The sequence below is a fragment of the Penicillium hispanicum genome (genome assembly GCF_028827665.1).
Source record: "Penicillium hispanicum strain IBT 35686 chromosome Unknown utg000003l_segment0_segment0, whole genome shotgun sequence".
In the NCBI taxonomy this organism is placed as follows: Eukaryota; Fungi; Ascomycota; class Eurotiomycetes; order Eurotiales; family Aspergillaceae; genus Penicillium; species Penicillium hispanicum.
In genome coordinates this window covers 2,595,644-2,608,063 of record NW_026623195.1, presented here as the reverse complement: position 1 = coordinate 2,608,063, position 12,420 = coordinate 2,595,644, and the positions used below count along the sequence as shown (strand labels likewise).

At 52.0% G+C, this 12,420-nt stretch overlaps 6 protein-coding genes across 6 annotated transcripts; 3 read left to right on the top strand and 3 right to left on the bottom strand.

The window, feature by feature from the left end:
- Positions 1–55: 55 nt before the first annotated feature.
- On the bottom strand, positions 56–2,754 carry N7459_003418 (M protein repeat protein; the record flags this gene model as incomplete). The annotated part of the gene is made up of 3 exons (XM_056942602.1): positions 56–1,000; positions 1,054–2,504; positions 2,565–2,754. The coding sequence occupies 3 exons, from the start codon at positions 2,752–2,754 to the stop codon at positions 56–58; spliced, it is 2,586 nt and encodes an 861-aa protein (XP_056802485.1).
- A 395-nt stretch (positions 2,755–3,149) lies between these two features.
- N7459_003417 (H(+)-transporting V1 sector ATPase subunit H) lies at positions 3,150–4,857 on the top strand (the record flags this gene model as incomplete). Its single annotated transcript, XM_056942601.1, has 3 exons — positions 3,150–3,591; positions 3,662–4,190; positions 4,245–4,857. The coding sequence occupies 3 exons, from the start codon at positions 3,150–3,152 to the stop codon at positions 4,855–4,857; spliced, it is 1,584 nt and encodes a 527-aa protein (XP_056802484.1).
- A 469-nt stretch (positions 4,858–5,326) lies between these two features.
- On the top strand, positions 5,327–6,945 carry N7459_003416 (Zn(II)2Cys6 transcription factor; the record flags this gene model as incomplete). The annotated part of the gene is made up of 3 exons (XM_056942600.1): positions 5,327–5,522; positions 5,575–6,852; positions 6,914–6,945. 3 exons carry the CDS (start codon positions 5,327–5,329, stop codon positions 6,943–6,945), a joined length of 1,506 nt encoding a protein of 501 aa, XP_056802483.1.
- A 543-nt stretch (positions 6,946–7,488) lies between these two features.
- On the bottom strand, positions 7,489–8,313 carry N7459_003415 (uncharacterized protein; the record flags this gene model as incomplete). The annotated part of the gene is made up of 2 exons (XM_056942599.1): positions 7,489–8,195; positions 8,262–8,313. The coding sequence occupies 2 exons, from the start codon at positions 8,311–8,313 to the stop codon at positions 7,489–7,491; spliced, it is 759 nt and encodes a 252-aa protein (XP_056802482.1).
- A 481-nt stretch (positions 8,314–8,794) lies between these two features.
- N7459_003414 (uncharacterized protein) lies at positions 8,795–9,863 on the top strand (the record flags this gene model as incomplete). Its single annotated transcript, XM_056942598.1, has 4 exons — positions 8,795–9,215; positions 9,296–9,441; positions 9,488–9,551; positions 9,613–9,863. Coding segments are annotated over 4 exons (882 nt in total), but the record flags the coding sequence as incomplete, so codon positions are not given.
- Positions 9,864–10,299: 436 nt separating this feature from the next.
- N7459_003413 (uncharacterized protein) lies at positions 10,300–11,347 on the bottom strand (the record flags this gene model as incomplete). The annotated part of the gene is made up of 2 exons (XM_056942597.1): positions 10,300–11,251; positions 11,301–11,347. The coding sequence occupies 2 exons, from the start codon at positions 11,345–11,347 to the stop codon at positions 10,300–10,302; spliced, it is 999 nt and encodes a 332-aa protein (XP_056802480.1).
- Positions 11,348–12,420: the final 1,073 nt, after the last annotated feature.

Genomic DNA, 12,420 nt, shown 5'->3' with positions numbered 1-12,420 from the left:
CCTTTCAGAATCCAGTCTGAGCCCAGTGGAGCCAGCTAGAAACACACGTCGTTCCTCATTTCATCGTGCTGTCGACCAGCTCGCGGTAAATCTTCTTCAGATCAGCAATATCGGCTTGCAGCTCTTCAACTTGCTCACTCTTCTCGCCAAGCATCTCGAGGGTGGTTTGGTACCGCTTGTCGAGATCAGAGAGCTTCTCATCAAGTTCTTGCACGCGAGTGTCGGAAAGCTTTTTCTCCTCCAGTTCGCGCATGAGGTCAACAACTTGTTGCCGGGCCTCGTCACGCTGGGTGGTGACACGCGTCAATTCGTCCTTGGAGCCAGCACGTTCACTTTCTAACCGACGGACTGTTGCGCTCATGCGTTCAACTAGTTGGACAGACGGGCCTGCTCCAACGGTTGATTCGGAGATAATGTCGTTGATGCCGCGGGACGGCGATGCCTGGGGACCACCATACGCAGAAGGAGTAGCAGGGGTGCCAGAGAAAAACTCATCAGGCTCGAAGGTGATCGAAGGGGTCTCCATGATCATGGATGGGGTTGTAGTATTGATTGGGGGTGGGGAGAGAGTTCCCTGGGTGATTGAAGCCGGGTAGGAGTTCTGACGCGGTGGTGTGCCGATGTCAGGCGAGGCGGAAGGGAGTGTGGATGAGCGTCGACTAGCAGGTCGGTAATCGAGGAACCCAGATGGGATCGCATCGAGATTGCTCGACCGCCGTGTAGACGGGACAGGGGACACGCCTCGAGATTGCTGTAGATTGTTGACCTGCTCTCGCCACTTCGCACGTTCCTCCTCCAACTTCTGTGCCCAGGTCGCATCCGAAACCTTTCTCTGCTCGGCCAGATCTTTTCGGAGAGCAGAGAGTTCATCGGATGTCTTTTGAAGTTTTTGCTGCGCCCTCTGCAATTCTTGCATGCGCTCTTCCAGCTTGACGTCGAGGTCTTGCTCAGCTTCTTTAGCAGCCTCCACGTCTTCTTCCAGCTTCTTTGCCTTGAGATTCTGAATGCATTTGGTTAGGCGGGACTTAGAACAGACATCTTGGGGCATCTTACCAGTTCCCGAATCTTCTTTCGCAAATCCGCCTCCCTTCGTCCCGCATCATCTCGCTCCTTCTCCACGTTGGCGAGCCGAGAAAGCAAAGAGCCCTCTAAGGTGTGCCAGTTTTCGCTGGCGACGGAATACTGGGTCTGCAGGGTCTCAATTTGCCGCAGGAGCTTGGCCTGGGTCTCTCCAGTTGCTCCAGATGACGCTTCTTCAGCACGCGACCGGAGGCTCTCCATCTTACTTTCCAGAACAGATTGTTCACCCTTCAGCTCAGACTCGAGCATACGGGCTCTTTCTTTCTCCTGATCAACCTTGTCCTTCCACTCGTCAATTTCCTTCTTTGCCTTTTCTTCACTGATATCGCGTTCGATTTTCGTGTTCGACAGCTCTTCTTCCAGGTCCTCCGCTCTGCGCTTTTCCTGCTCCAGAGCATCTGACTGGGCCTTAGACTCCGCCGTTTCTGCGCGTTCAAGGGCTCGATTAAGCTGTGCCTTCATTTCTTGAACAGTTTGACCTAGAGCATTCCGCTCGTTAGTCACAGCTTCAAGATCCTTCGCCACTTTCGTCTGAGAAGACAGTGAATCATTTGCACGTTTTTCTGCAGCTTCGGCTCGCTTTGCTCTGGCTTCGGAAGTGGCCAAGTCCCTTTCCAGCTTGTCTGTCTTTTTCTTTATTTCCGTCTGTGTCTTTGTGTTTTCGGTAAGCTGTTGGCGAAGCTTCTTGATTACAGTGCGATGGTCCATTTCGGATTTCGAGAGCTTCTGTCCTTCTTCCAAAAGCAAGGCAATCCGTTCATCCTTTTCGAGTAGCTGTTTCTTGGCACTTCCAGGTGAGGCACTAGCAGCGGCATCACGGGCTGACTCCGCCGCTTCCTTGGCGAGATATTTCAGCTTTGACTGCAGTGCGTCAATACGCTCGATATAGCCATAAATCTCTTCCTGTCGCTGCGCCTCCGCTGGATTGTCTTCACCAGCACCTGTCTGCGATGGAAGATCCACATTTGTGCGTACATCATCTACCGAGGGCCGAGCGCTCAGTGTTTCGTCTGGCTGCGGATCTGTAGACTCTTTGCCTGTCTTCTCCGGATCGGAAGGCCGCTCGGCGAGTTCGCTGGAGGCTCGAGGCAGCGATTCTGAGACACTGATATCGGCAGATTTGCGTGTAGATATGCCAGAGTCGTAGCTAGACCTCGACGCAATCGCTTCTGTTGTAGCCGTGGCGTCATTCGGCAGAGGAATTTTGGGGTCGTCGGGGACACCTGCAGCGGACGCAAGGCTAGAGTCGATATCCATACTGGATCTCGCATCATTGCTCGGGACCGGGCTCGCGGCTGGCGACGAGACCCGACTCGGTGAGGATTGCGAAGTCCGATTGCCTGTATTTGATTTCACCATGGCCCGCGCCAGGCGCTCCTGAAGCCGATCATTTTTGCGCGCATTGGAAGAATTGCGTGAAATTGCTGAACATCTGTTAGCCGAGGCTGGACCCAACGGCATGGTAATCAATTCGGAATCCTTACAGCCGGCAGGAGATTTCGTCAATGGTGTCTCCTTACTTTCGCTCTCCTGAGGTTTCGCGCTTGAGGCTTTCGCCTGCTCTTCCGGATCTAACAAAATATTGTCTAGGCGAGATTCGACACCTGCCACAGCTTGTTGGAAGAAAGACCCGACTCCCCATTTGGGCTTGGTTGGTTGCGAATTCTGCGCCATGGTGACAGGTACACTGGAAGGAATGCGGCTCGTCTAGTAGGCAGCTTATGCCTCGTGTTCACTTTGCATGAGTTCGGTGGGGGCTGCGCTCGGATGGCAATTCGTACGTTGGAACTCGGCAGAGGGTGTGCTGCGAAACCAGGGGCGCAATGGTTTCAATTCTCCTTCAGGGCTGATAGTGACAGACAGAAATGAAGGACTGGGAGCCGGACCCAAAGCAAAGCTAGAAGTACAGGACAGCTACGGCCACGTTGCAAAGTAGCAGTCGCACAGCTGAGATTGGGCTGGGAAATTGAGGTATCGAAGGTCACAACTGAGAGACAAAATCCATCGAGCACGAGGAAATCTGCGAAAAGGAGAAGCGAGAGGCGAGGGAAGATCGAGGCCTAGTAAAGATGAAACAATTAGCGACGGCCCGTTGGGAGCGACAGGTCGGTCTTGGCGAAGCTTCCGTCATCCTTCCAAGCTCCCTCCCTCCTCACCCCCCCTTCACTACCACCACGGCGCGCACTCCCACTCCCTCGGAGCTGCAACGGATCACCATGTCGCTGGACCCGCCCACCTACCTCAGCTCTCTGCAGAACAATATCCGTGCTCGGCCAATTCCATGGGAGGGTGCTGTTCGAGCCGGTAACATCACCGACGACCACCTCAAGAAGATCAAGGCAGTGGACAAGGTGCGCAAGGAACAGCGTTGTCAGACAATAGAGGCCGACCTTGATGGATATACGAGCCTGCTTGCTGGTGGTGCTCAGGGCAAGAGTGTCCTAGAGTCGGCCTCCCGGAGAACAGATATCGTTCAATATATCTTGGTGTTGGCATCGGACTTGATCCAGGGTACGGGCTTCGTACTTGCTCCGACATAGCTGTCTATTCTTGTGCTGATTATTGGATTTCTTCTGGACAGATGTTCCCTCGCTGGCCGATGCGCTCATTTCACATCCCGAACCGTACAAGCCATTCTTGCCGTTCCTGCACCACTCTACAAATGCCGAAGACCCAATCCCGCTACTCACATCTACCTTCCTCACGGCACTCGTGTCGCACAGCCTTCTCTCTTCATCCAAACCAGCTCCCCGCGATGACGAAGCTCTTCCGCAGCTGTACACTTATATCTCCACCCTGACGAAGAACCAGGACAGCGGACTTCAGGACATCGGAGTACAAGGATTCTCAGAGCTGCTCCGGACGACACGCTCGCGAGAGACTTTCTGGAATCAGCGAAAAGAGACCTTAGACCCTCTGATTGATACTCTCCGTGCAGCCGCAGGGGCTAAGGAGAACGGTAACGGTAACGGTGGCGCACTAGGAAGCAGCACTCGTGGTATCGAGCCTGGCCTTGCCGGTGGTGTCGGTCTTCAACTGCTTTATCGGGTGCTTCTCGTGGTGTGGCAGCTCACCTTTGAGGGTGCGCTGGTTGGTGAAGAGCTACAGGAGTAAGTCACTCGAGAAAGTCTCAATGACGCATTCGGTCACTGATATCACCTTAGAAATTACGAGATCATTCAACTTTACACCCAGCTTCTACGTCTCTCACCTAAGGAGAAAACTACTCGCCTCCTTCTTGCGACCTTATACAACCTCTTCCTTAACAACCGAACGACCCTGTTACCCGTTGCAGTGTTTGTTCGACTGCCGGCTCTATTGACCAACCTGTCTGGTCGCCATTTGACCGATCCCGACCTCCTCGAGGATTTGAGCGCTGTCTCCGGAATGCTGGAGGAATATACCAAGACCCAGACGACTTTTGACGAATACGCTGCCGAAGTCCAGTCGGGCCACCTGCGCTGGTCGCCCCCGCACAAGAACCCCACATTCTGGAAGGAAAATGCTCGGCGGATTCTCGATGAGGCAAACGGATCTTTGCCCAAGAAACTGGCGGAGATTCTCTCTAAGAGCTGGGACAATGACAAGCAGGTTCTTGCGATTGCCTGTAACGACGTAGGGCATCTCGTCAAGGAGCTCCCTGAACGCCGGTCGCAACTAGAACGCCTCGGGTTGAAGACTCGGGTTATGGAATTGATGGCCGACAAGGATGAATCAGTGCGATGGGAAAGCCTGCGAGCCGTGGGAGAATGGCTTCGGTATACCTTCGACGGGTGAAGTGCCGCTCTCTACGGCGTTTCGTTACTCTTTCCGCGCAACTTTGAGGGGTTCCCAACCCCAGGATGAACATATACTCTGTTGACATGTACTGTGTATTTCTTGCCATAGCGCATACCTTTTTTCCCCATTGTCTCAGGCGGCAACTATTCACAGATGTATCCATTTCATCCATCTGCCTCGTACTAGAAGCGCATTGGATCAAATCCGCACTGATAAACCCCGCTGATCGGTGGACCCGTAAAGATTGGCCGCTAGAGGGCAATTGACAATGTCTGCGATCGCGCAGGAAGGGTGTTAAATTTCCCATGTCCTCTCCAACCTCCCTTCATGCCTCTTTCTCTTGAATTGCTTCCCCCGGAATCCCCCCGTTGTTCGAATTTGCCAAGCGGGACTCTCGGAGATCTCGCATTCCCCGCAGAAATTCTCCGTGGGATCACCCACTCCACTCCCACCGTGCCTAGCACCCATGTCGAGATCGTTTACTGGCTGCACAAGATGTAAAGCGCGGCGCCAGAAATGTGACGAGCAGAAACCAACGTGTGGGCGCTGCCAGACTGCTGGCGTGCAGTGCAAGTATGCGATGCAGCTGCAATGGGGAGGACGGGCGTTCTCGCGATCGCGATTTGGTGCCTGCGTGGGCACCGGAGACATGCAGAGACTCGGTATGGACTGGAGAGAGGCCTTGTCAGACTGGAATGCGCTGACCAGCACCAGAATATTCTCCAGGAGAGTTCATCTACACCACCAAGTCCGCCCAAGGCTTAGGGTCGGACTTAAGTCTGACCTTGACGCAACCCATTGATCCCTTCTCCTCTCTGTCGCCCGATCAGAAAGCCCTGCTACACCATTTTATCAATGATGCGTCGCAGATTACCGCCTGCCACTCGGGTATGCAGCAGGATATTTGCCGGATGCTCGTCCCCATGGCTCTGCAGACTCCGTCCTTGCTTTACGCCACCACTGCCCTCTCTGCGATCCATCTCCAGGCTCTGCGTAACCAGTCCGAGAGCGTCAAGTCGGCACCAGATATTGCTCGATGGATGGCACTCAGCCTTGAACATTTTCGCAAGGAACTTCAGAATCCATCCACCAAGGACTCCGAGGCGCTCATTGCGACTGCACGGACACTTTGTCTTGCAGAGATCCACTCGGGAGCGATCCATCCAAATTCATGGCGAGCACACATTGAAGGTGCACGAGTGTTGATGAAGGCCTCAGATAGGGCAGGAGAGGACTCGATTGGGTCAGCGAACGGGTTTCGCCGGTATCTGGATCGCTGGTACCGGTCAATTGTATCCCTCACCGCGTTAACTGGGAATGGTCCCCCAATCGGAGGTGCCTCGGATTTTGTATTGGCCGATTTCGCTGGTCAGAACGAGTCGCTGGACTATCTTGATGACTACTGGGGCTTTACGGTTGACTTGGCCGCAGTTTTTCGTCAGATCGGCGCTGCTGCTTGGCGAAATCACCAGCTGGAGAAAGATGGCCAGGGATTCATCGAAGAAGAGGTTGAAAGCGATGCGGAGGATGAAGCCACTCTGCTTGAGTTGTCTGTGCGACAGCTAATGGACCGAGGCGCTAGTTCGCAGCCCTCGCTCTACCCCGGAGTCGCTGAAGGATTGTCCGCGGAGAGTGTGCAGCAACTTATGCTTTGCAATGAAGCATTTCAACACAGTGCTCTCATCCAGATCAACAGGCGTCTTCGGAAAGCACCCACCACCTCTGCCAACGTACAGCAGTCGGTTCAGCGGATTCTGGAATGCACAGCTCAGATTGGACCATCATCCGGTCTGAGTCCGTGGGTTATGCTCACTACTCCATTGTTCATTGCGGGCTGCGAAGCTCGTGGAGAAGATCGCAATACCGTACGAAATTTACTGGCGTTGCTACATGACACAATTCGAGTTCCCAATGTGTTGCAGTCCCTGAATTTCCTCGAACAATACTGGGTCAATCAATCGGGCGAGGATGAAGATTGGAGCCATTTCCTGGGTAAGTGGAATACAGTCCAACTTGTTTTTAATTCCTCCAAGACCGCTAACTGTCGATACAGACCGCATGAAATTCGACTTCATTCCTTATTGACACCTTCCCGCTACGCCTGATGTGTGATGAGTTACGCTTTCAAGACTTGCCAGGTTTATCTGGATTTCCTGTACCTTTTCTCGTCTTCTTTCTTCTTATTTTCAACAAGCTCAAGGCGCAGCGAGGGCGGCAGGGTCCTTTGGGTATACATTTACTGCCACGGCGTTTAGGCTGGGGCATCATGACTGTCGATTAGCAACATTGTGTAGGTTTTCATTATAAGAATTACAGATCTCCTCTTTTCTCTTTTCTGAGAATTATTGAATTCATTTTGAAAGTGCGGTTGCACCTTTGATCACAATGTGCCATTTGTAGTATGATACCCAACAACAGTTTCTAAACCGAATGCATTGAATTTGCATCACTGGACGCTGGTCTCGACCCAACCAGCTCTTCGCTATAATTTTGACCGATCTTTCGATCTCAGCTCACCAAAACCACATTCAGCAACTCATTCGCGACACCCAACAGCCGAAAGATTGCAATGACCTACCCAAACATCCACCCTTTCTCTTTAGGGTCGGGATTGTTGCGCGCAATGGTCTACTCCAGTGAGGCAATCAGGTAAATGCAGAACCCACAATATCCCATCTTGCTCCAGGTGAAGTTGAGCAATGTTTCCCGCGGTAGCCTCTTTTCGGCCCCATGATGTTGAACCTTGGCACTGATTGACGTCCGTACGAAGTACTGGATACAGCCTCTCTTGCCATGCGACTGTGCACCTCTCCTCGGACGTCGTCGCCGGCTAACTAGCACTCCACATAGGCACGGCAGCATACCACTGAAAACCAGAATAAAACCCGCGGCAGTGATATACCGAAAAACAGGCGACGTGGCAATAATACTGACGCCGAAGACAACGTAGACTGTATCCGCGTTGCATGTAGGCTGACTACCAAAGTGCGGTGATGTGATCCAGAGGTAGACATTGAAGGCAATAAAAGCAGCCATGGAGAGGACATGGATCACCGCGAAACACCACAGCCGCCAGGCTCCGAAGCCGGCATATCGGCCTTTGCTGACGAGATTGAGGCCCAGCAAAGCCAGAAAATGAACCACGCAAATGTCGTGGAAAAGAGTGAGCTCGTTGCGGAAGGTCTGGTAGATGGCTGTGCAGAGGAGCGCTAGGCCCTGTATACCCAGTGCGGAAGAGACGCTGCGAGAGAACTCTTCTTCGTCTTCACCTGGGGAGATGACTCGCAAGACATAGCTTACGACTGTGCCGCCGAGACAAATAGTGTATATAGAGGCTCGAATCTAACACAGCTGGGGTTAGTTGGTGGCAATCTACCGGAAAGATATCTGTCGAAACATACCCCGATCCCAGATGTCTCTGGGTTGGCTTGAATGACACGTTGCAGAGCTCATTATGATCCGATATATAATAAAACCCCTGGTATGGACCAAGAGCACGAGGAAGTAGACAGGCAGCTCTGCTTATCCTGATACGCGTCCCAAGTACTCCCCCCCCCCCCCCCCCCCCCCCGCCCCCATGCAAATTCAGCATAAAGCACGCCCCCATCAAGACTTCCCGGCGTTCAGGGGTGGCTAAGACATTATGCCACAGCCAGATCGACTGGAATCGCCAGAGCAAAGCCTTTGGCTCCAGAACGCAGCCAAAGGCGGCCCTTGTAGGACAATCCTATCGGCTCCCCCGAGTGGTCATCGGGAATTTATTGGATCGCCTCTTTTTGCCCTAGCTTCAATATCATCCTGCCCAGCGGCCCCGCTGTGTATATAGAGTGACCGGACACGTGCCCAGAGTAGGTTTCCAGACAATCAATGATTTGCGAGGAGTGTGGTCTGTTTATGAGTATCGTTGTCTGTAATTCTCCAATTTGTTGTCAAGATGAGCTCGGAGTTTCCGCTTCCTGCGTTCAATGGTGAGTCCCAACTCGCGCCTCTCCCACAGAAGGGGTATGGATTGCCTGGAAAGTCACCGATCTGTATCCTTCTCTTCTCTGGCTGTCAATTCTTCATAGTCTGGACATTTTTCGCCCTTGCCGCTCTCGACATCGCGGTCAATGCTGCAGCTGGCCCAGCTGCCGTGGCAACAGCGATGCACGTCAACGGCAGTGAGCTCACCACAAGAGCGCTGTGGCTCGGCGCTCTGGCAGGTGCCACCAAGCCCGGAGCCCTAGCATTCGTGGAGTTTGCTGGCTGGGCAGGCTTGCCAACACAGGCATGGGTCCTGTTGCTCTTGCTGGCGATCAGCTTTGGGATCTGCGTGCTGGTCACAGGAGAGATTAGCAACTTGGTCCTTAGCGAGTGTATGAAAGCGAGCGCCATTGTTTCCACCTCGCGAAGGCTCAGAATGAGCAGAACTGACCTCTTTCTCTTCCATTCATAGCACCGAGCGAACTACTCGTCGCAGCCGTTGTCGCCGCCATTCCGTTGGGAGGTGAATGCATCGGAATATATCAGTGCAAGTTGCTCTCCTGCTTTCATCAGGGGGGCTACGAGCACGTCAAGAAGGAAACCAAGACTCTGACTTCTGTCCACAACGGCCGGAGAATTGACTGGTGGCAAACCGACGGCCCAGATCTTCATCGCCGGACTCGACGCGCTTGGGGGTTATGTGTTCGCGCGAATGGCCCATAATGAAGGTGAGTTGTTGGACCTCATCGATCATTAGATTTGACATAGCTAAGAGTCATCTCCCTGAAGGTCACGGCATCTGCCTATACAATGTCGCCGCTGCCGCTGAAGCCGTCTATGGTGTTATTACGGGTCTTTTTCCATACCTTCCTTGGATGCATGGCTGGAATAACAACAACAAACTTGATCAATGGTCACTACTCTACAACGAATATATTTGGGTCGGTATCGGGCTACGATTCGAACTGGCAGCAGCACACGCTATGGTGACTCGGCTTTTGGGAACAGCGCAGGAGGATAGCAATTCGATCATGCTAGAGGCGTATGGCTCGATCAGCTAGCGGGTATAGCCAACCATTTGTGTGTCTTCGTGTGTCGGATAATCCTTTTCTGATCCATATGACATCAGCGGCCGGGTATGGCCACTAATGCAAGGTACGCAATTGATGTTTCCCTGGATGTGTCTCTCGATCAAGGGCGAATCAAAAGCGCTTCATGTCGTGGGTTTTCGAGAATCTAGAGACAACTGCGGTGGAACTACAGTCGATTATTACTAATGGAAATGCAAATTGAGAATTTGATTTCTGTGTAGTACGCCCATGATTCGGACCATTGAGTCGAGTCGATGCAAAAGCAATTCAAAATGCACGCAACAGGAAGCAATCTCGTAATAAGGATATCATGGCTCCAAAAGATGCTTTGTTCCACCTGCCCATCAGGACCATGCAGGATCGTCGCAGCCCCATCAGTGCAACTTTAAGGACTCTGAGGAGGTGAATCCTCCTCCATAAAACTCTCATCGGACACTACCTCCCCAAAACTTTCCCGTCGATACTCCTCAAGAGCCAAAAATCGGTTAGATTGACGCCATTTGAAGCCACCCTTCGTGTGCTTTTGCAGTGTGATTCCCACAGCCCCCTCCTCATCAATCTCTGCTTGAGCCTTTCTCCAGGAGTCTTCAGTGCGAAAAGCATGGCGAAAAACACAATCTCCAAAATCGATCATGTACACTGCAAAGGTATGGGGGTTGACCAGGAAGCTTCTGCGATGGACATCCTTGTTCAAAACTCCTCGGTCCATGACAAAGTGAATGATCTGAATGGCCTCTTCGCCAATGTTTTGCCATTTCTCTCTTGGTGCTTGGACAGGGAGGTTTTCCAGCGAGAAACCCTCGATGTGACTCATAAGGATCCCCTCAATATCGGCATAGTCCCCGATGGAATCTAGGCGGTCCTCTGCAACACGGGTTGTGACTTGCGCGAATACCCGAGGAATGTATTTCCCCTGGAGATCCTTCATGAGCTCGTATGCATGAATCTCAACCTCGTGGTACTGTTTAATCAGCGCGCTGACAAAGGCTTCGTGTTGTGCATTGTTCCATGTTTCAGCCTTGCTCTTGTTGGGGTCGTAGCTCGCAATGAACTCCGGCACAACGCCGTTCAAAATGTCCAAATAGAATTGCAGCTCGGTTTTCCACTCCCATGGAGGGGCTAGCTGATTGAGCCTGTGTTCGATTGCAAAACGCCGATCGAAAAGTTTGAGCACCATTTCGCCCTGCAGTTCTGGGATATCTGAATCGACCGAGACAACCATCGCACACGACAAAGTAAAGGGCTCAAAAGCCTTGATGATTGTGGCCACTGCTGTCATACCAGCATAAGGCTCTTCAAGATGCAACTTCAGACGGTTGCCGGGCTTGTAGGGGCATCTAAACACGTCAGTAATGCGTCTAATACACAAAGGAATGGAACACGCACTCGGCCATGTATTCGGTTAACTCCTTCGGGGTTAAAGCGTCAGCCATTGTAGCAAGGAGGGGCGATGGCCTAGTGGAAACCACAGGAATACTATAAGGACTGTCAGCAGAGGTTGTCTCGGCGGGATATCCATGAACCACCCATCACGCTTCTCTCAGTGGGCACAAACCTGATGGGCTTTTGACAAGGTCAGATGGGGCCGAGGCTAAAGCTTGGGAGTTGCAACCTGTAAAGCGAAGATTCTGAAAAGACTGTCTGGATGGCTCGTGGGTTTTGTAAATGGTCCTGGTAGCTGTGGCAGGGCAGGGTAGATGGTGAAGGTAGAAAGGCAACAGAAGAGGAAAGGGTCGAAGGGTTGGAGACGGTGAGAAGGAAAGTTCCAAAGTCCAAAGGTGCCGCCCACTCTCGCACTTTAAGACGGAGTGAATTATCGAAGGCTAAGAAGGGAAAGACCGCGCGAGCTGCGATATTGGCCCGATCCCCCAGGCATAACTCACTTGGAACGCCACACGCAGCAGTCAACTTTAAATCATTATTTTGAACTTTGTACTTCAGCAACGCATTATAGAATGTTTGGAATCCCATACATGCCAGCACACAGCTCCAAATCTGCCGACATTCATCATATATGTATCTGAATCTGAAATACTGGGTGCATTGGAGAGATGGATGGGTATATAACCCAATTTCGCATGGTGTAAACTCCTGAGACCACCTGGGCAAGATATGCCTAATAAATTGTCCATTTCTAGTGCGATGGGATGTTGATAGCTATATTGTCTTGTACATTGCAGGACTATCTTTCATCAACTTGGAGTATGATATCCGTATGCAGAATATTATGGTTAGTATGCGAATATTCCCATCAAATATTCACTCGCTCATTCAGTGAGTGGCTAACTTGGTTCATTCAATACTGAAGTGAATACAAGTAGCCTCAACATATGAACTGGTCTTTGCATACCACCACTTCTTCGCCTTCTTCCTCTTCCCTCTCACCCCTCCATCAGTATTACCATCACAGAAGCATCACCCCAAGCTGATAAGCCATCCTAGGTAGGCAGATCAGCAAAATCATATTACCAGAGCTACATATCAGGACCTGACAGCTTCGTGCATC